Below are 24,396 nucleotides of genomic sequence, written 5' to 3'. Positions count from 1 at the left end.
ATCTCACTGGTGCCTGTACAATAATGCTGTGCCTCCTGAAGACACAGATGTGGAGGTACTTCATATTTGTGGGGAACATGGTGCTCCCTGGAGCTATTCCTCTCAGATCTGTGCTTTCCACGGCTCCTTGCGATCAAAAGCTGTGAAATGCTGCTCCAGAGTAAAACTGGTAAGATTGAGGCAAGTGGACACTCTTCTCTGAAGCTTTTGGATTGAAAAGTTTTTGGACATTTTTCAGTTAACTGTTTATTTCATGGATGGAAATTAATATGAACTTTTAAAAACCCAACATCAGTGTATGAGCTTTCTACTTATACACTGCTGAATAATAATAAGAAAAGCCTTTATTATTGCTGCCAAGCTGTTCTTTTTTGGTTGCATTAAACTGAAATATATTTGGGCATAAAAGATGACAGCTCATTTTCATGGCCTCTTACTGTATTTTTGCTGTGTCTGGTCAGATGCTTTTATCTCAAGCTTTGTTCTTTGCAGTGGGAAAGAATCAGAGGATTTAGGAGAGTGATAGAGTTTGCAGAGAAAATAAAATTTTCACACAATACTTGGCACTGCCTAGGAAATGGGATTTCATGCTGGCAAAACTCTGTGCAGGGTTGGAGCTCTTGTTGACAGTGATGGGCTTCGGGGTTCCTCCTGCAGCTGAGCCAACATGACACCCTCCTGTGGCACAGGTATTCCTTGGAATAGGGGCAAAGGATCCTGAGCATCAGGCTGGCCCTGTGGGAGAAGCTCAAGAGGGATTCCCATGCCAGGACCCATCCTGGATGGAACCAGAATGTTTGGCATGTACCTGGGAGGCTGGCAATACATGGAAAATAGATCAGTTGAAAGAACATCTCTTCATGACAGTTGGGAAGGGAAAACATAGAGGACTCTTGTGGTGAAAAGTCCAAGTGTAGCCCACGATGGATAGGTGTGGGAGAACTTTTATTGTGGTCAAGTACAGCTGGCAGTTCAAGGAGAGGATTAGCAGTAAGAACAGATGAAGTGTTTGATTTAGCCATTCCTGCAACTTTTAAATAGGACTAAGAGCAGAAAATAATCACTGGTCTGGTCCTCTGACACTGACAGGAAAATGCCAAGGGAGCCAGCTGGGACAGTGATGTGGGATGGGTTCTACAGCTGCCTGTGCAGAGCCAGCTACAACCTTGTGATCTGCCATTAACTACTTCAATTTTCCCCTCAAGAACCAGAATCTTCTTTAATCCTACATAATTCTAAAATTGCATAACTGGAGGTAGGAAGGGCCCATTAAGTGAGACAGCCTCCTCTGCCCGCAGGGGAATTGTTCAGGGGGAACTTTGTGAATCCCTTTGAAAAACAGAGATTCAACCAATTACTCTCCTAATAGTTTCAGTTCATCCACCTCTGCCTCCGAGATCTGTCGTCTCATCTTTCTTTGTAAGCAGCATGAATGAATTATCAAGTTTCATTCTCAAATCATCTGCAAGGCAGATTTAGGCAGAGTCTTTGTATCTCTAAGCAAATCGGGGAATGTGAGTCTCTTGCTACGCTGCGGCTGAAGATTCTTAGGGAAGGTCTATAAGCAGCCCAAGCCTGTGAGGAGTTTAGCTCATGGCATCCGACCTTCAGCTGGAACAAGGAGCTCCACTCGGGTTCGGTGCGAGCCCGTCCGCGCCTGCGAGCCGCGCTGAGCCGAGGCGGTGCTGCCCGGCGGTGATGTAATGCGACCTCTCGCCAGCCGCCCCGCTGGAAGCATCGCACTGACGCGCGGGGGGCTGCTTTTGTGCCTCCGTTGCTCGGGGCGCGGCGGTCACCGGCCGGGACGCGGGAGGGCCGGGATGCTGCCGCAGGCGTGTCGTCCCGCAGGCGTGTCCGTCCCTCAGGCGTGTCCGTCCCGCAGGCGTGTCCGTCCCGCAGGCGTGTCCGTCCCTCAGGCGTGTCCGTCCCGCAGGCGTGTCCGTCCCTCAGGCGTGTCCGTCCCTCAGGCGTGTCCGTCCCTCAGGCGTGTCCGTCCCGCCCGCCGCCCCGGGATGGCCCCGGCCGCGCTGGCGGGCGTTGGCCGGCAGGGGGAGCCCGCGAGCCGCGCGGGGCCCGCACCGCCCCCGCCCGCACGTGGCGCGCGCCCCGCTGAAAAGCCGCGAGTGGCCCCGCGCCCGCCACTGGCGCCGGCAGCGCCCGCTCCGCTCCGTCCTTCTCGCTGCTTCCCGCTATTTCCCGCTCCTCCTCCGCCGCTGCCCGGCCCGGCCGGGCAGCCTGCTCGGAGCCCGCCTGCTCTGCGCTCCGCCATGGTGCGCGGCGTCGGCACTTCGCATCCTCTCCTGCATCCCGCAGCCCGGGGGCGGCGGGTACCGTGAGAGCCACCGCGCATCCTTGGCGCTGCAGCGGGGACCGGGCGCACGCAGCTGGCTGTGACCTGTTGCAAGAGCCGGGCTTGTCTTGGGGATCTTTTGTCTAGGTCTTTTTTCTATTTTTGGTTTTTTTCTTCTCGACGGGGGAAGTTTGCTCCCCAGCCTGCAGCTCGGCTTCCTCCACACCCTTTCCTCCTCCTTTTCCTCCTTTTTTCCAGGATCCGCTGCTTGGGGCCAGAAGAGGTCTCCCTCGTCACCCCCGGCCCAGCGCTGGAGCTGGGGGCACCCCGCAGGCTCCGGGCTCGCCCTTTCCCCCGGCGGCGGCGGTGGGGCGGCCCCGGGAGCGCGGGGAGGCTCCGCGAGTGCCCCAGGCTGCCGGGCCGCCACCATGTCCAAAGTGGCGGCGGAAAGTTGCGGGGCAGCGCCGGCCGAGGACTTGTCCAAGGTGTCGGACGAGGAGCTGCTCAAGTGGAGCAAGGAGGAGCTGATCCGCAGCCTCCGCCGAGCCGAGGCCGAGAAGATGAGCGCGATGCTGGACCACAGCAACCTCATCCGCGAGGTGAACCGCCGTCTCCAGCTTCACCTCGGCGAGATCCGCGGCTTGAAGGTAGTGTGGTGGGCAGGGTGGGACCCCTGAAGTTTGTGCTGTGTCTCCGCGTCCCCCGCCTGTCCCGCCGGGAGCAATCTCGTCAGGTCTGGGAGGAGCTGCTCTCGACAACCTCATGAAAAGCGGATGAGGACTGGGGTGAATAGCGTGTGATCTCGCTTAATAATCAAGTGTCCGGCTAAGAGATGACCGGCTATTTGGCAGGCTGTGGGGCACAACTGGTTTATGCTCTACCCCAGTATTCTTTTGGGTTGATAAAAACGCTGAAGTCTTGTCGACTTCCTTGGTTTTGAGTGAGGTTAAATGATCCTACCTGAAGTGCACGAGAAATAAGGGTTTGTGTGGCTTATGCTGTTTTCTGTCACTATTTTCGGATGGCTTAGTCTGTCAGGCAGGCTGGTAGGCTGCTGGAGAGAGTTGGTCATTTCCAGGATGCAGTGCAGTGTGTGACAGGGGAAGGCAAACCCTTAGGCTCAGGTTTGGGATGGTCAGAACCAATCCCTAATTTATTGTCTGGAAAGACATCTGGTGATGCACCTCTGATCAAACCATTCTCAGTTGTGTGCTTGTGCAGTCAGAGGCAGACCAAGTCTGTAATGGCTTATTCCCTTCTTTATTTTACTGTCCTGGTGCATGAGAAGTGTAGTCCCTAATGCTTCCTTCCCAGTTCTGAGGACTGGGAAGAAAGTGCGACTCTTTACAGAGTGTTACCTTGCTTGTGGGTTATAGACCTAGAAAATTGCCGTAGAGTAGGCAGGACTACAGAACATTTTCTGGCTTACTGCTTTGAGAATTTTCAGGAAATTCCTTCAGTGAAGTGAGGTTGGAGGGAAGGAGAGAAGAGGCAGAGATGCGCTGTGGGCTTTTGAATTATTCCAGGAAAGTGCAGTAGAAGAGAGTTCTTCACTTGAGAATGGCTTTAAATTTCAGAATTATTGAGAAAGTGTCTTCAATAGTGGTGTGGCGTGAAATAAATAGCTTGTGGGAGAAAACAGTTCCTGCCTCCCAAGTTGTGTTCTGCGAAGTATGTGTGTCCCTTTGGCGGTGTCTTTGGAGGTGTCTGAGTAAAAAAGACCCACCCATGGTAGTATTGAGTAAAACTGAAGCTTATCTTTTAAATGGCAGTTCAGTTATGACAATAGTATCTTTCTCCCAGTTACCTGGAAAAGTATCAGGACTTCTGCATCTTCCAGATAACTGACCAAACACACTTAGGATGGGTAGGAAGGAGTCACAAATTCCACTCTCAATTCCAAACTCCATAGTCTTGTTTGATTTCCGCCTTTTGTTCAGATGACTCAGCTGGAACTTTAAAAAATAATCTGGGAGAAGGAGTTTTCTTGAACCCTGTGTTGGTGTCTGGAAATCTCCTTCCTTTGTCCTGTGTGAAATAACTGTTCCATGAGTAAGAATGGCCAGCTGGATAGGTGTCTCCTGCTTCCTGACTGAGGAATTGTGGACTTCCACAACTTTTTTATTCCACTTTGGGTTCATTTCAAACATCTCTCACTAGCAGAGTTTTGTAAGGATGCCTTAAAATGTCATTGTGATTTTCTTTTCCATTGTCAAATACAGGCTGAAATTGTTCAAATTCCAAGTTGTTTTGGGGCAAAAATCAGACAAACACAGGCATTCATGCACCTAAATCCAGTGGAGTTACAAAAGCTTCCTTTTCCTAGGAAACTGCTAAAATGCTGTTTCCATAAGACTGACTTTTTAACGACTGTGGCTAATCCCTAGTTGTAATGTCATGCATAAGGAATGAATATGTAGATGATGGGAGAAAGATAAATATGGTCACAAGTCCAAACTAGAAGGATAAAATACTGAAAACGTTTTTATTCTGCTGTAGTAATACTCTGAGCATTTTTTCTTCAGAGCATTTGCTTCAGACTGTTCTTCACTTAGGGAAGGGCATAGAATCATGTACTTCATTTTGTTCGGGGTGAAAAAAAATCTATTTAGCCAGATTATTTCATTTCAGAATGGTTGAAGTGATGGTCAAGTGATGACTGACAAGGCTTTTTATGCCAATCAGAAACAAAAACCAGCAAACCTCAGTTTTAAAAAAAAATCTCTAAAATGGTCATCTTTATATTTGACTATGCTTTAGGGAATAGGGACTATAAATGTTAGTAATTATTTAAGAGAGATTACAATTTCTGATGTACCTTGCACTTTTATTTAGCAATAACTTGCAGATGAATATTTCTCAGGGGAGCGAAATCATCATGAGAGCACTTACAATCTTTGCCCAATTTGGGAGCTAAATTACTCTGATATTTAGCATGAAAATTAATTAAGCACCTGAAACTCTTCTGCTGTATCAGAAATTGGAAATTAGCTCCAAGTCAAGGGCAGTTTTTGCTGGACAGCAGCTTTGTTTGCTTGAAGCACGGTGCTGTTACAACGTGCCAGGTCTACACGTGGAATTATCTATGCCTCACTGGAGTGCTTGAGTTTGCAGCAGTGCTGTCCATTGGTCTGTGTAACAGTTTAACATCAATTCCTTTAGACACTCCTCTGTCATGATAATCTTTCTTTTAAAGGACATCAACCAGAAGCTGCAAGAAGATAACCAGGAACTGAGGGACCTCTGCTGCTTCCTGGATGATGACCGGCAGAAGGGCAAGAGGGTGTCCCGCGAGTGGCAGAGGCTGGGCAGGTACAGCGCCAGTGTCATGCACAAGGAGGTGGCCTTATACCTGCAGAAGCTGAAAGAGCTTGAAGTGAGACAAGAAGAAGTGGTTAAGGAGAACCTAGAGCTGAAGGAGTTGTGTGTGTTGCTGGATGAGGAGAAGAGCGGAGGAGCAGGCAGCCGGAGCTCTATCGACAGCCAGATCAGCCTGTGCCAGCTGACTGCCACCAGCGCGTACATCAGAGATGTTGGGGACGGCAGCAGCACTTCCAGCACGGGCAGCACAGACAGCCCGGACCATCACAAACACCACCCGAGCACCAGTCCAGAGCACCTGCAAAAACCTCGGGGGGAAGGAAGCCCTGAGCATCAGAAACACAGGAGTATCAGCCCAGAGCACCTGCAGAAGCCCAGGGGTTCTGGCAGTCCTGATCATCACCTGAAAGGGCCGAGCCCCGAGCATCACAAAACCATTGTCAAAGTACCTGAACAACAAAAGCACAGCAGCAGCAGTCCAGAAACTATCCCAAAGCACGTTTTGAGTAGTAGCCCTGAACACTTTCAAAAGCAGAGGCCTGGTGGTAGTCCTGAGCATCAAAAGCACAGCGGTGGCAGCCCAGATCACCTTCAAAAGCACACGCCCAGTGGAAGTACAGAGCACCTGCACAAGGTGAGGGGTACGAGCCCAGAGCATCTCAAACAACACTATGGAGGGAGCCCAGAGCACCTCAAACACCTCAGCGGAGGCAGCAGAGAAGGTACCCTCAGGAGACAAGTGACAGATGAGCTGTCCCCTCACCACAGGAGTTTGTACAACGGAATGAATGGTGGGTCAATACTTGGAGCAAAAGCTCACTTTGAAAATTGCTAAGGCAGTTTCGGTGTTATTCCAGCTATTTCTGCGGCAGAAATGATATTTGATGTGAAATGAAAGTCAATGGGTCTAGTGTCACCATTATTCCTTTAGCAGGTGATTTAAGTGGAGTACATGTTTGTCCATGCAGTAGGTGTGGAGTAGATTAAAGAAGTGGGGGAAAAGTGCATTTTGTGTTTTGGTGTAGGGCATCAAGGAGAAGCTCTCAACCCTGATCCTGCTCTGTGGTTGGTAGACATAAACTGTTTGTCCCTAGGTAGATTTGTGTTTGCATAAGAGGAATTGCATTATGTTTCTTGCCCTGCCTATATCTGAGTCAGGAGAGTGGAGGTGTCTCCAATTTCATTTCCACCTTCCTAATCTGCCTTGTCTGTAGCTTTAAAGATATTGAAATTTCCTGTTTATTGATTGAAGGCTTTTTGTATCCTTTTCCATAAACTTTGGAAAAGACCCCAGATGAAGAGTAGGCTCAATAGAAAAGAATCTGATAGCTCACAAAGCTTTTCAAAGCCTTGAGTTTGCAGATTTATAATCATAATAAATTAAAAATTTAGGAAGATTAAGAAGGGGTTTCTTTGCTGTTGTTGTTCCTGCCTTTTAGAAAGGTTTCCAATAAACACGCCTAGTTTTTAAGAGCTGTGTATCCTGACTGATGGAAATAAATTATTTATATTAGGAGGGTCACAATGTAAGTATTTTGTTATTTTGAAAGCTCCAAAGTTCAGACATCCTACTCTGCTATAGAAATAACTCATTTTAGACTTAGCAGAGATCCTGTAGGCTGCTGCCTTTTATTTCTTCCATGTGCTTTGGGATGTTCTCATGAAGGCAATTGGTGTCCTAGTTGAAAACCCTTTTCTCAGACCTTTACATGTAGATTTGAAGTCAAGCTCTGCAGAAAGTGATGATTTTGCCTTAGCAAATTGTCTTGGATGGAGTTCACGTGTTTCCACTTCGTAAGTAGCTGTGTGAAGCTGTGTTGGCATCAGTGGAAGTGGCCACTTGTTGGATCTTCTTGTGAGATGGGTGCTGTCCTCAGCCTTTGTCGCACTGGTCCAGTCATCTGTTGGGATTAACTTGCACAGTGCCCTCAGTTAAACCCTCTCTGCAGGGGCAAATCCACATTGTGTTCAGTGACATATGTATGTATTTTTGACAGGGCTGACCAAACCCAATATGGTAAGTGTAGAGACTCCTCTTTTTATAAAGACTTTGAAATTATTAATAAGGTGAGTGTGTGACAAATACATGAAGATGTGGAATACAGGAGTTATTAAAGTTGGTCTTACACAACTTCCATTAAATGCTGTATTTTTCTCCATTGAGTTCTTTGTGTTTACTACTGACCTTCTGTAAGTAGCGTGAAGTATGGAACCAGACTTCCTAAAAATTACTTGTTTTTTGCACCCATAATGTTCAGTCCACCACAGTTTATGTAGGAAGGTCATCCAAGGTTTTAAGTACGTATTTTTAAAACTCACAGGGGAAGGAAGATCTGGTTTTTCTGCTGCCAGCACTGTGGGCTTTGGTTGGTTGGTTTTTTTTTTTTTTTCCCTAAGCAGCCTTGTTAAGAACCATATTCCTAAGAGTGCAGTGAAAGCAGTTGTTACTTTATTCCTGAGTTGACTGGCATCCTTTGTGCAGCATATTTCAGCTGTCAGAAGATTGGATTCAGGCCACAAGGTGCTGGAGAGGGCAGCTGTGCTTTGGGAGGCTCTTTATTGACTTTAATCAGAGCTTTGCCTGCCCTGTGCTTTGTATAATCACTTTTACCGAGAAGTCCTCTTTTGTTTTGACAACTTCTCTCACCAGAAAGTTGTCAAAGTTCTCTTCTTTCATATTTATGTAATTGATGCAAGTTTGAGATTGAAATCTGACATCTGTCTGACCTGGATCAAACTTGGTAAGACTCTTGACAGCTGTGCTTTGGAGGAAAGGCTTTAAACTTCAAGGAAATACTTGGTCTTCACAGCAAGGCTGAATCCTTCTGGGTATTTTGTGTTTTGATTTTGTCAGCTACTGTAAAGTTGTGGGGAACGGTAAATAAGGAAGTGGTAGAAGCACTGGTCATTATAATTTGTTATTGTTGTGAAAATAATGCTTAAATCTTAATTTGGATGTTCTGTGTGTACCTGACCCTGCCAGTTGAGTGTAGGCAATAAAAATCCTGATCTTGTAGTAAGAAATGTTAAAACTGTGACAATGGGAGTTAGGGAATGGCCTGGAAGCCTGGCCCTAAACTCTCATAAGCAATACAAAAGGCCAATATTTTGATTATGATCCCAAAGTCATCCAGTAAGTATATTATATCACATTGGTGGAATTGAGTTGGCTTTCAAATTTGGAGTATCTCTAGCTGGCAGATGTTTGCACATCTGTGTCATGAGTTTGCAGAGCGCTACTTATTGTAGTTCTTGTGGACTGTCATCTGAGCAGCAAGAGTGAAGTGTTGGTGACCCTAAACGATGAATGGCAGAGACAAACATGTTTTGATATTTAAAGAAGTAAAATAAAGTATTTTAACTACGCAGTCAGAATTTACTAGAGTCAGCACAAGCCCTGTCCAATCTTCCTTGGTCTGAACTGGACTCTGAATCATGTCTGAGAGGAGAAGTTATTCCTCTTCATGTCAAACCTCATTCCAAAAGCATTGTACCTCTCTCCCTGGACCTGGTGTTCCTAATTGGAAGCGTGTTTGTGAACAGCCCGTCTGTTCCTGGAGAAATGGGAGCTTCTAACAGCTCCTGTTTACCTGGATTTGTGATCCTGTCAGCACTTGGTGACCACAGGGGAAGCAGTGGATTCTGCAGGGTGGTGTTACCTCTCCCAGAACTGGGGCTGTAGGTAAAGATGTGTGGGATGGATCAGAGAGTTTGCAGGTTCCTGACAGACTGGAGCTGCAGTCAGAGCAGTTGCAGTATAATATTACAATGCCATCAGAAATGTGATGTGCAGCTGGAGCTGCTTTGCAGGATGTGTTATGCATTAATCATTGGCCTTCATGCATGTTTTAAGCTATGCGGGAAGTTACCTCAGCCTCTTGCTCACAGGCACAGCTGAAGGAATAAAGGATGAGGTGATAACATTTCCTTTCATAATTCTTCTCATCTTCTATGCTCAAGGGTTTGATCTTGGTATTTTTTCTTGTATGACATGTCAGCTTTCATTTATAAGATTTATAAGGCTTTAAAAAAACCTCTACTTCATGGATCTCCTACATATTTTTCTGAAATGAGTGTCTTTAGCCTTTGGAGTGATAGAAAATGGGATGGGAGAGCTAAATTTGGCTTGGTGCCTGTTAATTGAAAGCACATGTATTTAATTCTAGAGGTTTTAACCAAATAAAACATTTTAACAATCTTTTGCTGTAATCACACCTAAATGTTCTAGGTAATGAGAACAGAGGTATTTGGGATAGGATTGCTGAAATTAGATGAGAAGATACCAGCAGTAAAATCATTCTGAGAAGAGAGCATTAACATACACTAGAAGAATCTGTGACAGTTTAGCTCTGACACAGATATCTGGGGTGTAAAAGTGCCTCCATAAATTGATCCGCTTTCCGCATTTGCAGTCTAAGTGTTGTTTTTTTTAATCCAAGTGATTTATTTTCAACTTCCTATTTTAAGAAGTCCTTTGTTTTACTCTGAGCTTTGACTTTTGTGTGAAAGGAAGGTATCTAAAGGCTTTCATGTGTGCTTCTTGCTTCCTGCTGAGGTTATTAATGAAGAGAAGCCAAACTGCTGACTAACACCTCCTGTACTGCTGGAGGTGTGAGGGCTCTTACAGAACAAATGCAGCATCACCTCTCCTTGAGCAAAGGTGTTTGTAGGCTAAACAGAGACTCAGCATAAATTTTGGACACTTTCTCTTATAAATGCACTTGTGAGAAGGAAAATTAAATTAGAAAATGCTGCACTGAGTGAAAAGGGGAACTGCAGTGTGACTCCAAAGAGAAAAAAATGCACAATGTTACTGAGTTGTCTGATATCCTCTCTGTGCAAACAGCTCCCCTTTGCTGGCTGAAGAGTGGGGTGAAGTCATGTTTCCATGTATGTTTGCTTACAAATTATGTTTCTTAAAGCTGAAATGCAAATAATCTGCCTGTTATTAATGGCACTGCACAGCACTCTGCGTGTGATTTGACCTGTCCTGGTGTCACCTACGACTGCACATCTGGGAGCCTGTGGCAGCATTTCTTACTTTTCGGAGTGTTACCAAAGGCTACAAAGATCAGTAGAATTTTTTCCTTGACAGTATGAAGCGATGTCATGTTTATTTCAGGTATTTAATTTTGAAGTGTGGAACTCTGAAGCTTTTTCAATCAGAGTCTTTCATCTGAACTCTGTAGGTTTGATGTCAAACTTGTAAATTGGTTCTAGCTGTTACACACACTGTAAGAGAGCTGGGGCATGAGATGTGAATATGGATGTGATGACAGCATGCTGCATTTATTACCCAACTCTGTTTTTTTGTGGAGTGAGTTATCACGTTGAAAATGTGTTTTGTAGTATCAAAACCACGAACCTACTAGAAACCCATGCTGTTGGACTTTTGGGTGAGGGTTACAATTCCATGTCATTTAAGGATTACATTTAAAGACAATTACAATGTCCTTAACTTCACTGACAAAACTTTTGATTTGAATGTTTTAGCGTGCAGTGGATTATCCTTCCGGCGAAACTCTTGATATGTTAATGGCAGAGCGATGCCTCTCCCTATGGAAATGGCCTGGTATCACACGGTTGTCTGGCCTTTCAGCACCGATTCCTGCGCAGGTCAGAGGCTGATCCAAGTGGCGGACAGGTGCTGGGGACAGGGTTTGCTGTTCGGTGCTGTGGCGCTGCTGCCTGCAGCGGGACGTGCCGGGGGATTTGGCTGCACAGCCCCCCTGCTGCAAGACTGAGAACACCCCAGCACCTTCTGCTGCTTCCAAGTTTTATGTCTTTCAGTTTCTCCCTCAGGCTGCACATCCCGCTTCACAGGCAACTCTGTTTTGCAGTTAGGCCTTAATGCTGATTCGGCCGTTCTTTGATGGACGCGAGGCAGAGTAGGGAATAGAGACATTACCTTTAAGCCGTCTCCAGCGTACCTCGACTCTCTGGCAGCAAGGTCCCGGTTAGTCCGTGAGTGGGGTATTAATGAGGTGGGAGGGAGTCGGTGCTGCCAGGCATTTGGGAACAGGTCCCACAGCTCCCACAGCAAAGCCCCGTGCAGTGGGAAAGCCCCTGGTGCCCCGTGAGCAGGGCCCGTCTCTCCGGAGCGTTTAACCCGGCGTGGGGGCGAACGGAGAGGAGGAGCCGTGTGGCCATCTCTCGTGTTGGGAGTGGCTGCTGGAACTTCCCTGACGCTTGCCCCCGGAGCTTCAGGAGGGGAGAGCTGCTGATCAACCACAGTCCCCACAAACACCCTGCAAGACAGCGCCGGCTGCCATCCCCTGACTGTCGTACCCGTACACCTGGGATGGGGCTGGCATACTGATCTTTCACCTGCTTTCTTTATTTCATTGGGCATTTTTAGGAAACAACGTATTTTCTGAGTAGTGAGTTTGTTTTGGTGCGTACGGGAAACTTTAGAGAAGCTTATTTCTTTTTCATGGCGATTGGGTCGAGGTGTGAGCCATTTGCCTCTACCTCAGGGAGCTTATGAGGAGTTTGCACAGCTGTTAGTGCTGTCTGCCTGAAATTAGTGGGCACATTTGTGTGTTACTTTATTTTTCTCAGTGCCAGAATGGCAAATCCTCACATTAAAACCTTATCTGAATCCTTGCCTAGAGAGAGTACCTTTAACCTGGGCTCAGAATGTCGTGTATCAGTTCTTCACACAGCTTTTGGAGTTAGTGTTGTGAGTTTAGAACAGTAAAATATGGGGTTAGAAATATTAGTGATTAAATTGTAAAATTCTCTGAACTATAGCACTTGCAATGGGGTCAGTATATTACAATAATTTCTAGTGAGTGCTGCTTGTTTAAGACGTTCAGCCTTGTAGTGTGCTAGTCAGAATGTCCTGTCTCTTCTGTTCACCTTTTAATTTATTTTTTTTTAATTTTATCATGAATTTAACAATGGAGAGTTGTGCAGGGGTTGGAGCTGTGTTAAGAGTTAGGGAAGAGTGTGCCAGGCAGTGTATTGTGGGGTTCAGATTTTGTACTGCCACACACACAAAGCGCAGGGATGTTGACAGGAGTAAGCGACAGCGAGGCATTCCAAATTATAGGGTATTTAATGAGGTATTATAAAGCCTTGTGTACATAAGAAAATTACTCTGGCAATGAAAATTCATTGGCTTCTGTGCTAGTAAGTTATGTCTTAATTAGTAAACTGTAGCACAGCTTATCTTGGGTCATATTGTCATGTCCAGAGATATATAGTTACTGAGGGAGCACTGAGAATTGTCTTCAAGTTATGATCTTGATGTAAATCTTGTCTGCTTGTGCTTCTTCACTGGTTAAAGGGTGGTCTCTGTGAAGAGAATCAGCTAGGACTGAAACACAGCTTTGAATTTTGCTTAATGCAGAAAGCAGTATAATAATCTGAGAGGGAATGAGTTATACAAATATGACATGGGGATGAAGGGCATAAACTAAAGTTGTCTTTAAAAAAATAAGCAATAATGATATTACTCTGTGCATATTTAGTGGGCTTGTAAATTTATTTTTTAAGTGCTTTTAATTCCTCAAAGCACACAGAGGAGGGTCGGGATTGTGATCTGAAATGTGTCCATGAGCATTTGGTATGCAGCATGGAAGTGTGTGCAAATTTATTGATTGTGAATGGGAAAGCTGCTGTCTTGAGCGAGGCTGTCTTAAAAGATGAACAGTTCTGTGAAGGCTGTGAATAACAAATAGTCTTAGTTCTACTCATCATTTTTGCTATAAAAATTTGGGCATATTTGCAGTATTTCTGTAACATTCATGGGAAGTGAAGAAGCCTGCAGCTCTGGACCAGTGTAGTTCAGCAAGGACATGCTTCTTCTACACTTCAGTTTTTATTTTATATTTTATTTGAACATGATTCATGTGAACTTAACTGGTTTGTGAAAGTCCATATAATAAATTAAGTGTTTATTTGGACCAGTGAAACGGCAGTGTTCAAGCACTGTCAAGAGTAAAAGATGTGTCATAGCTGAAAAAGTCCAGTGAGCCCTGTGGTAAGCAACAATATGGAATGTCTCCTAAAGGTCTCCAATTTGGAACTTCTTCAAGGTTACACAAATTATTCCAGAGCCTTTATGCCTGTAATATTAAACATCTCTAATCTGATCAGTAGTGAGATAGCTCCTTCAAATGTTTGACCTCAAAACTCACTAGATTTCTTTCACTGCATCTCTTTAAGCTCCTGCGAGCTGTGAAAATTTGCCATGATCCATTGTGGAGCCTGTACCTGTGTCTTGGATTCAAAGAAAAATATCAGTGCTTTCTACAAAGGGTACAAGGCTGATTCATCACTCCCTGATAAGCTTCCATTTAGGCCAAGTGCAGATAAGCCTGGAGAAAAGCATTGATTCCTGACCCACATCCCCTCTTGGCTCCTGAATCTGTTTTTGGTTTAGAGTGAACAAACTTTAATGATGTTCAAAATCCATTTTATGGCTTTTGTGGTCTGCAAACATTGCTGAGGACATTAAGATAAGCCTCTAAAAATAGTGTTGGATTATGAGAAACAAAAAGAACATTCCACTGGAGGCAGATGAATATATCAAGCACAAATACATGAATGCTGTGAGGCAGAACCGGCAAATTGCCTCAGATCCTTCCAAGGATTTGAGCACTTCACTCCTTGTTGGCGCCTGACTTGCACTGAAAGGGGCTGCCCAGACAGAACAAGATGCTTAAATATCCCTGCTCATGCAGTGCTTTGAATGAAGTCACTTGTCCTGTCACTGTCATTCATCTTGTTTACTTGGGTCCATTTTAGAAATGTATGTAACCTGAAGTTAAATTTTGAATTTTAGGTTTTTTCAGTGTCACTAAGTCCATAAAGAAAACATGACAAGAAAGCATTCCAGCAATGAATTTTTTCCTAACCAGCTCTCCAGCCATCAAGACTAAAGGCTCTTGAGTATTAACTGAACAGCAAAAGATGCCAAATCTATGTCTTCTCCAGGTATAGGTGCTAAGAACTCTTTTCATTCATTCATTCCGGTTGTTGGGACTTGATGCCTGGCCTACACTCCTGTCCATACTGCTGAATGCTACATTGTGACCACTTGAAACCATAGCGCATGCAAATATTTTGGAGAACTATGAGGACAAAAGATCTTGAGTTTTTGTTTTAAAAAAAAATCCTAATTTCAGCATGAGGGCATTGGGATTTATGTGTTTAACTTCTCCATGAATGTAATCAAATGGGAAGGGTTTTTCTTTAACTCTTGAGTTTACTGGGATGTTACATTCAGCCTGAATTGCTGGATTGGCCAACAGCATGGAAGTGACTGGTCAGACTGTCTTGTCAGCATGGATCCCAGAGTTATAAGCTGACAAGTCACTCCATCATCCTAGATTTGTCAAGAATGAGTTGGACATTGCTCACTCCTTATATTGATCACAAATACTGCAAATGCATCCAGTTGTATCCATGGAATCCCTGGCTGGGGAACTCGAAAAGGAGGTGTAGCAAAAAAGGACTTGCATGATCCACTTTCATGATAACTCTACGGTAATGCAAATTAAAGTGTATTTACTTATCAACTGCCACCTGGAAATGTGTCCTTCACGCACAGGAGTCAGTTTCCTGGGCAACATATTCTATTCCATCTTTCCTGTGTCATGTGCTTTTATTTTATTTTTTTTTAACTAAAAAAAATGAGTGTTGATTCCAGTGTTGCTTTTGAAAATGGGTATTTGAAGGATTGGTGAAGATTGTTTGAATGAGAAACAATTTCTGTTGGTGTTGAGAGAAAAATACTGTTGAATTTATCACTGAAAAGATCTATATTTTAAATGTAGCAACCTTAGCTGTGTCTGCTTTGTGCTTAGTAGAGCTGCACTTAGCATGTGTATTTTTCAGTCAGTCGATGTTAGATATTAATCCTGCATGTCACTTAAACCTAATGTAAGATTTCTGGATATTCCTTGCCCTTGTTGCAGGGGAAACACGATCTTGACTACAAAGATAGTCAGGTGATGCTTGTTCTCGAATGCTTAAGTGCTTCTAATACCTCCCCTGTTTTGTTAGATTTTGATTTATTTGTTCATGTAGTGCTGCTCAGAAACACATCATGACGCACAGGAAGCAAAGAGGCTCTGGAAAATCTTGGAAAAGAATCTATAGTGAAAGATAAAAGTTATTAGTAAGTTTTTACTCCCTGGAATGAGAAAAATCCAGGTAGTGTTTGCATTTTGTTTGTTAGGAAATGCTGTTCCCCAGGGAAGCAGGAACGTTTTCTTGCCAAACAATGAGGCTTGCTGGTCTGTGCCTTTGCCCATCAGGTGTCAGGAGAGTTGACTGCTGCCTGAAGCAGCTGCTTGGTTTGCATCTCAGCTCATGGCACTACTAAAATGAGGCCCAAGTGCCAAATTTGTGTCCCATCATACCTGTGGAAACACAGTGGGAAGGGTTCTTTGGGAGAGTTTCTTCACTGCTCTAGAAGTGTCATCAGCAGTGCACAGTTTCAGTTTGGCCACACCTGGAGGCATCTGTTGCAAAAATAGAGATAAATTTCAGCAAATACAGATTTCTGTTTTAATGTTGTAAATCAGAAGTGGCTCTTTGCCCTACAGATTTCAGGTACAGTTCTGTTTCTGAACACCATCCCTTCAGCAACCTAAATTCAGGATTCATCTTCTAACTGAGGGCTTGAGGCAGCTCAGATCTGTGGAGAAGGAGGGGTGGATGAGATTGGCTTGGCATGATGCTGGCTTGTCACCTGTGGATCTGTCCATGTGCAGCTCCATCTGTGTTTATTCTCCACACCATGAAAGGTGTGCCCTGATAGCAAACCAATCAGCTGGGCTAGAGGCTGATTGTGGAGTTGTGGGATTTTGGGGAGATGTGGGTGTAATCAGACCTTGCATCCTGTTTTGCTCTGGTTTTGTGAACTTGTATATGTGTTGCGCAGCAAACTTCTCCCTCTGAACACAAAGCCAAATGCTGAAAAGCCCAAACCTAAGTATTTGTCAGATCTGAAAGCTAGCAAAATAAATGTTCAGTGATATCTATTTTCACAGATTCAAAGCTTCTTCTGAGTTGGAAGGGACCCACAAAGATCATCGAGCGCAGCTCTAGTAAATGGCTTGTATGGAGATTGAACCCACAACCTTGAGTTATGTGCTGAATTCATCATGAGAGGGAAACGCTGAAAATCTGTAACATATTGGTCATCAGATCAACAACATTTATGCCTCTTCTGGAAGTGACTTTTGTAGTATGTCTGTCCTTTTCAGGCCCAAAAACAACTGCTCTGGTTCATGTTGCAGAAGCTTTCTGAGTTCCCTGGTGTCCTGTGAGCTTCTAAAAAGTGCAGAGCAAGTCTGTGACTCCAGAGGTAGGACTGGGGTACCTAGGGGAGAGGAGGATGTTGCTGTTTTCCTTTGTTCCCTTGCAGGCTGCAGAAAGCCATTGGAAAGTCCTGTCATTGCTCCAACTTGTAACGCTGGAGTTTGAGCCTACTGAGGGTTTGGCACCAGTCTGGTGTGACTGAGAGAAAGCAGCTCTTCCCAGAGAGCTTGGCTGGATTAACTCATGGAGATCTGGCCCTGGAAAGCTGCTATATGTGTGGGCTGGGGTAGCATCGATGTGTGGAACATCGATTTACGTGTGTGAACACACCCCTGGTTGCAGCCCAGTCAGGAAAAATGTCTTCATGAGGGTGAGACCTTGATGTGTGTAAAGAGCTGTGGGTGTGCTGTTACCCTGAGCAAATGCTTGCACTTGCCAGTAGTGCCTGGTTCCCACTTGCAGCTCTTATCAATACTTCTGGAAACGATTTACCAGCCACACAAATACTGTCATCATCACCTGTGTATTAAGAACCATGAGCTAAACAAAAGACAAGACAGGATTAATCAGCCACCAACTAATGCAGATTTCCTGAGGTTTTGCTGCTGATTATTCCATCGCATAATGCCGGTTTTCTAACAGCTTTATTCTTAGCCTGTTTTCAGCACGGTGTAAAAACTGGGGCTGAAGTCACTCACATGCCTAGAAAACACCTTTATGAACAATCAGCTCAAGGCAAACATTTTCCATGTGTTTCCTTTCAAAATCAACTTTTAAGACAATGTTTCCTTCCTTCCTGAATTGCCTAGTGGGAAACAAAGCTATTTTTAATTGTCTTTTGTGTGTGCAGCAGTCCAGTTAGAAGCTGTTAATGTACGTTTTACATTTACAGGGCTGCTTAAAGGTGTCCTGGCACACAGTGATTTGCAATGGATCCCCACACCCCAAGGGCTGTAATGGCTTTACTAGAGGAAGCTCTGTTTTCTGTCCTGTGTCTCCTGACCTGTTTTTACTGTTGCAAAGTAGTTGTGTAGCTGTAGTTGTCTTGATTTGGGAACTGAAGTCGCTGGTACCAACCAGAGGCATGGTCAGCTCTCTGCTGCTGATTTGGTACAATCCAAAGGAGCATTCATCTTCCATCAGAATAAAATTTGAAAATGAACATTCTTGAGCTTAAAAAAAGAGAGAACAGAGTATTTTGACAAGATGGTCATCTGGCCCTCAGCATCCATCAACAGTGTGGCATGTTGTGACAGTGCCAGGGAGGGGGGGAAGTGGTGCTTAGCAGATATAAATCTCCATGGCGAGGCTCAGGCTGAACATCTGTGAGTTGGCAGATGTGGAAGGGAGGAACTCAGGGATTTGGAGCTGTTCTGGCTGGGTGCCAGCATACTCCGTTCAAGCAGGTAGGTGCTGCTCTCTGTCAAACACTGCGGGCTGAAATGTTTGCTTAAAGTCATGTGAAGCCGGGGCTGTGCTCAAGGGAACACTGGGGAAAGGTTCTCCCTGCCTGCCAAAAGCTGGAGCTTTCCTGGGCAAAGTCACTGCAGCAGGGTCAGTTCGAGAAGGGTTTGTGAATGGCCGCGTTCAGGGTTCGGTGCAGGCTGCAGAGCTCCCCAGTGCTGTGCACGCCGTGGGGAGCCGGGATTTGACATCCTGGGATGACAGCCCAGACATTCCCGGCCGGGGAGATGCGCTGACAGGACTGCAGCAACAATCCTGCTCGGGAGCGCAAAGTTCCTGCAATTACAGCAGCTTCCTGCCGTGCCAGGCAGCCAATCCTTAATGGCCCTTCTCAGCTGAAATGTGCTCTGAGTGCAGTCTAATGTTTCAGACCTGGGCAGAGATTAAGGAGATATTAGTACTGCTACTATTTTCATCTTAATTACAAACCAGAGCAAACACCAGGTTGCGTGTCCTGAGCATGATTTAGCAGCCTGCTACTCTTTTAATTATCTCTTTCCTAATTCGATTGCTCTGATTATTTGGTACTTGAAGTAAGTGTATATTTTTAAATTCTCGTGGCAGTAACTTTTGGAAAAAATTCATTGCTTTTCATTTTGCAGACATTTTGTCTTTCATGCTGAAGTACAGGAACATATGGTGCTACTTCTGAGGTAGCACTTGTCTAAATATCTTTGCTTGTAAAATTTTCTGCAGAGCCATATAATTTTCCCCTGTAAAAACATTCTTACTGTATTGAACTGGTTTTATAGCTACTTGATGGGATTATCACATTTTTATAATTGCAAGCTTTTAATGCAGGTGGGTCAAGAAATTAGACTCTGAACCATGAATTAAAAAAATGTGCAGTAAGTAGTTAGAAATTCAAAGACAGTAGTAAGAGGTAGTGATAATAGTATAAGGAAAATAAAATAGTTTATCAAAACATCCCAGGTATTTTGAAAGGGTCAAAGCAGTAATTTTATTTTTAAACTGAACTCTTGGGCTCTCACTGGCAGTCAGTAAACATGGAATGCTGTAATACAGTGTCCAGAATCCTCACATGGGAGCTGGTTATGTCTCTGTTTGTGTTCAGTCTGGTGAACACACTTCCCAAGTGATAGTGTTCTTTCTGCCTGAGCCATGGGAAGCTTGATTCAGGAGCATGCGTTAAAAAATGTAAACCAGCAGCACATTCATCTATATACAATGAAGGGAGACTGGAAGTGTTCCTGAGTGTGGCATAGCTGGGAGAGTCAGAGGAGTGGAATAACAGGAATATTCTGTATATTTTTGTCTACATTGCTAGACTCTTACCCAGCATGAGAGATGATTAGTGAGAGGCTAATTGGCCTGTTAAATAAATGTATTTAGAAATGTATAAAGATACATATCTCGGGAATGATGCAGATCTGAAACACAGCAGTGGGAAATGCATTCCAGGGTCATTGTGCCAGGCTCCCTCTCTGCTGCCTTGAACATGCTGAGCCAAGGCTGGAGCTCTTCACAAGCCAGCTACCTTGGAAAATGCTGCAGGGATGATGCATCTCCAGGAGAGAAGCTGGCCCGGTCATGCCTGGGAGGCAGAGCTCTCTCCCCCTACGGGATCACAGATGGAGCAGCAAACGCACAATTGCTGGAAGCGGAAAGGCAGGAGAAGGATGGACTGATCAGGATCTCCTTTCTCCTACAACTGGGCTCAGGACTGATTGCCATCTCTAGGGAAACATCACTCAGATGTGGAGGTAGCTTTTGTAGCTGTAATGAGAGTTGGCTGTGTTTGATGCTGGAGGTTTGGAGTTGCACCCTGCTGAGTGCAGACAATAGAGCTGCTCAGAAAATAGTTTCTGGGGTTTTTTTTGAGAAGAAGAAAGTGGATGAGGTCAGACAGATTCAGAGTTATACCTAAGAGTGCATCGGTTGTAAAGCTGAAAAAACAAAAATGTTAGAAGGACTCCGGGCAAGGGAAAATGTCATAATCCAGTTACTCAAAGTTGGATTTTGTTGAATTTGCCCTGTTTTTGAACAGTCCCGAAAATGAAGGTATGGGAGAGTAGAATTAGATTACAGGATAACCAGAGCTCCAGCATTTCAAAGTTTGAAATGGTAGGAAAAGCTGTAGGTAATGATCACTTACATATCACTTGTTTGTGGGTGCTGAATACAGCTGAAGGGTTTTATTAATGACTGTAGTTTTTCAGTCAGTCACCGGTATCAGTTTGGTCTCCTGGCCACCTCATTCTGCTGGCAGGTGGAAAACAGGACATTTGTCAGTGACCATCGTGGTGCTGCTGGTCCTCACCAGCTCCTAGAGGCTGCTCAGGATTCATGTTTCTGTAGCATCTCTGAGATCCTGCCAGTCTTTCCTCATGAGTGGGAATGGAACTTTGGCAGTCCTGGCAGCTGATAGTCTTACAAAAGTGAATTTCTTTTGGGTGGCCTCTTCTCTACCAGAGTTCTCCACAAAGCAGGATTCTAACCCCCTGTGTGCTAGAAGGCAGAAATCTTTCATTATGTAGTGTTTAATTTTTCAAATGACTGATACCACAGTATCAGTCAGTAGTCTGTGTTTGAACTCTGCTGCTGAATCTGAGCTTTCCTATTAAAAAAGGAGAAAGCAAAATGTTGTTTCTATCCACTTTTACTAAATTATTCTTAGTGATTTGTGCAAGTTGTTACTATGAGTCCTTTGATTATTATTGCTGGTGGGCAAGCAATTACATTGGAAAACCAACTAAAAGTCTATTGTGAGATTAAAACCCACAGTTCTAGTTCTTTTCCTTGATTTCTTTTTGATAGTGGCTGATTTATTATTCAGAATGAGACAGGGATCTAGGAATTTCTCCTGGCTTTCCTTGTTAGTCCCTGCCTAGCAGCTGGTTGAAGTTTATGGCCCTTATGAGAAGTTCCTACAGGTGCCTTTGCTTTGGGCTTGGAAAAAGATCCCAGGTAAAGTGAATCTGTAAGAATCTGATGGTTCATTTGATATGTGGCCATACAGGGTAGCAGCTCCTTTAGGGGACTACTTGTCTCCTCTTAATTTAACTAGAAAATGCTCACTTGGCTGCACAAATAGGAGCATCCTTCTGTATACCTATTATGGGATCAGATTAATTAAAGTAAAAGCAGTGAATTAACTTCAGTTACTGACACTGCCATGAATTGCTCAGTAATAATTTAATCCTATGTTACACAGGTAGAAGGCATCATATAACCAACATGTTAAACTACAAATTTCTGATCCAACATGAGTTTTGAAGTTTGTTTGTTTGTTTGTTTGTTTTGTTTTCAGCATTGCTAAGGAACTTAGCAAAATAGCCTTACAAAGGTAGAAGGTTTGACAGCTTTATTGAAGAATTTGTAATGCTTAGTTTTAGCCTTAGGACTATTTCTAACTACAGCCTGAAGTACCTTTAATCTCTCAGTTTGTCTAGATGGTAATTCTGATAAATTTAACATGAATCAAAGGTACTGTGGGATAGAAAGCTTTCCTGGAAGGTTACTCAGAAGAGAAATAGATTTGGTTTTAATTGCACAAGCTAATATGAAATTGCCTTTCTGGTTTGAAAACAGAGAATGATCACTTACAGTTGCCTGAGAACTTCCATCCATCCATCCCACTGCCAGGCTCTTTGTGAAGAGTCAAAATGTTTATCAGGGAGAGTTTTTATTTTTCCAATTTCACTGTAAGTTAATATGTACTTTTTAGGGAAATATATAGCTGTGGGCTACATTTATTCACAGTCACCACACCCCATTCCCTCCAGGCTCCTGTACAAGCTTCCAGGTTGGATGTGAAGCTCTTGATGGAAATTCCAAGTCTGTATCCAAGGGATAAGTCAGTGCAGGAAAAGTGCACTGGGGATGACATAGAGCTTGTTCTGTAGCTGTACAAATAAACTCAGTGTTCAAATGTACAGTCTCTCTGAGATACCACAATAAGGGAGAAAACAGAATTAATACAAGTGTTGCCAATCCATTACTGTACTGAGGGCAGGAAATCAGCCCTGCTCTCTGCCACAAATTAATATTGTGGAAGTCTGGGAGCCATCCTTGCTGGGCACCAGGCTCTGCCTAGTGCTTCAAAGAATTGTATGTGACTTGCACTCAGGCTGTGTGACAATCTGTGATTGCATTTCTGGAGATTGGAATTGGGCTTTGCCTGTTTCCTTTTGACATCACTCTGACAGCTGAGGGCCAGCAGTATTTGCTAAAGAGATAATGGTAGGATGATGGCTCTTCTTGAGGAAATGCAGATTTTAGTCACTGATAATTAAAAATCACAATTACTGTGTGATCTTGGGTGTGGTATGGAGCTTTTTTTCTCTTAAACCAAGGAATTTCTTAAAGCATTTCACTGGAAAAAGGAACTAGATGGAAAAACATGGTGGTTAAATTGTGGAGAGAGTGAAGCATAGGATTGTGGAACCTTTGGATGAAGTTCTGCTGTGTTGCAATTACTCCTGTGGGCATCACAGGAGCAAACATGGTGTAATGGTAAGCCCAGAATCTTGAGGGTAAATAACTTACTGAACGTATCCTAACATGAGATATATGGTGTTTAAATATCTTGAATGAAAAGGGCATCATATGCTTTTTCAGTCACCCCATTCACTAAAGATGTAAAAAAGAAAAATCCATATACATTTACAGCCTAGTTATTTCTTACACATGCAGGAGAGAGGTTTGAAGTAAAATCAAGGAAATACTGAACTAGGGTTGTTGAGCCTGTTTTCCTGCCAGGAGTGGGATCCTTGAAGCAGGAATAAGAATTAGGATTGCCAGGAGCAACAACTGACCTTTCAACACTTGGGTTGCTGTAAACTGGCAGATCACAGGGGTAGTTCCAAAGCAAAGTTCCCAGCCTGTTCAACCCCATTTTGATGAAAAATGGAATGTTGGAGAGAGGACATTTATCTTGCTGCAAAGAACCATTCACACAATGATTATCTTGATTTTATTTTCACGGGAACATATGTTTCATGTTTATAGTCAATGCCTTCCCTAAGTCTTTGCTTCCCACTATAACTAAAGTATGAAAAATCAGTGGGAATGCAGTGAGGGAAACAGGTGGGGTTCGAATAAAACCTTGGCACGGTTGGCCACAAGCAGAACATCTTTTCAAGCATTAAGAGATGAAAATGTATGGCCAGTAAATGACAGGGAGAAGGGACAGAGGGATTTGACTTTCATTTTTAGTGGGAAGAAGAAATGAATTTGAATGAGAAATTGATCATACACAGTTTGATCCTCTTGCAGGAATATTGCCATTGATTTCTGGAGGAATGGGATGTGCCACCTCGTTTGTCTGTGACTGTGCTTTTCTCTTGGTACTGACTAATTCACTGACACTCCAAAAAGCCCCAACCCAAACAAAAACCACCACAAATAAACAAACAAAATCTACTTCACTGCATAGAGGCTAAATTAGCTTTTAAATCTCTAATATGATTGTCGTGGAGCTATGGAGGCTGAGAAAAGATTCTCCCTGAAATTTTGCTGCTTGGACTAACTCCACGCTGTTCAGTAGTGGCAACAGTTAATTCATTTTCTAAAGATCACGTAGATACATGAGGCTGAAACTTTGTGATTTATTTTGAGCTCTGAGGAATATAATGTGAAAACCTATTCAGGTTTTACTGGCTGGCCAGAGACTGCAGTCAGTTTAATGAGACACAGCTAAATTTACCATGATAAAGTGCTGCTTCGTGCATGAAATAGATGTTGTGTTCCTGTGCTCGTGATTGATGATTTATTACCTTCAAAACTGTAGAACCAATGTGCAGAATTAATTTTGAGTGGATTATTCATTGTTTTTACCCCCAGGAATCTTGTATGATTGCTAAACATAATTTAAAAGAAGAAAAAAAAAACCCTCAAAAATTAACTATGAGAAATCTTAAGGTTGCACATTTTATAACACCCCCCTCTTCCCCATGAGATGTTTTACAAACCTAATGTAGCATCAGTTTATGCTGCAAAAGATGTTTATAGGTCACTTTATTCTGGTTTCTTATCAAATTACTGGTTTTACCCTGTAAAGCTCTCAGGGGATTGAGTGAAGC

The 24,396-nt window shown here is 43.9% G+C and overlaps 1 protein-coding gene across 8 annotated transcripts in view; it reads left to right on the top strand.

The window, feature by feature from the left end:
- Positions 1-2,647: 2,647 nt before the first annotated feature.
- CCDC85A (coiled-coil domain containing 85A) overlaps positions 2,648-24,396 on the top strand; it is a 67,147-nt gene continuing 45,398 nt past the window's right edge. For 3 of the 8 annotated variants that reach the window (XM_040059265.1, XM_040059262.1, XM_040059263.2), the window contains exons 1-2: positions 2,665-2,937; positions 5,487-6,402. In XM_040059265.1, the coding sequence (XP_039915199.1) occupies positions 2,719-2,937; positions 5,487-6,402 (1,135 nt within the window). In that variant the 5' untranslated portion in view covers positions 2,665-2,718. The other 5 variants (XM_040059266.2, XM_040059264.1, XM_040059268.2 and 2 more) reach the window with 5 other exon arrangements.

Source organism: Hirundo rustica, chromosome 3, assembly GCF_015227805.2.
Source record: "Hirundo rustica isolate bHirRus1 chromosome 3, bHirRus1.pri.v3, whole genome shotgun sequence".
Taxonomy (NCBI): Eukaryota; Metazoa; Chordata; class Aves; order Passeriformes; family Hirundinidae; genus Hirundo; species Hirundo rustica.
The sequence above is the reverse complement of the archived record's forward strand: the minus strand, read 5'-3'. Positions and strand labels throughout refer to the sequence as shown.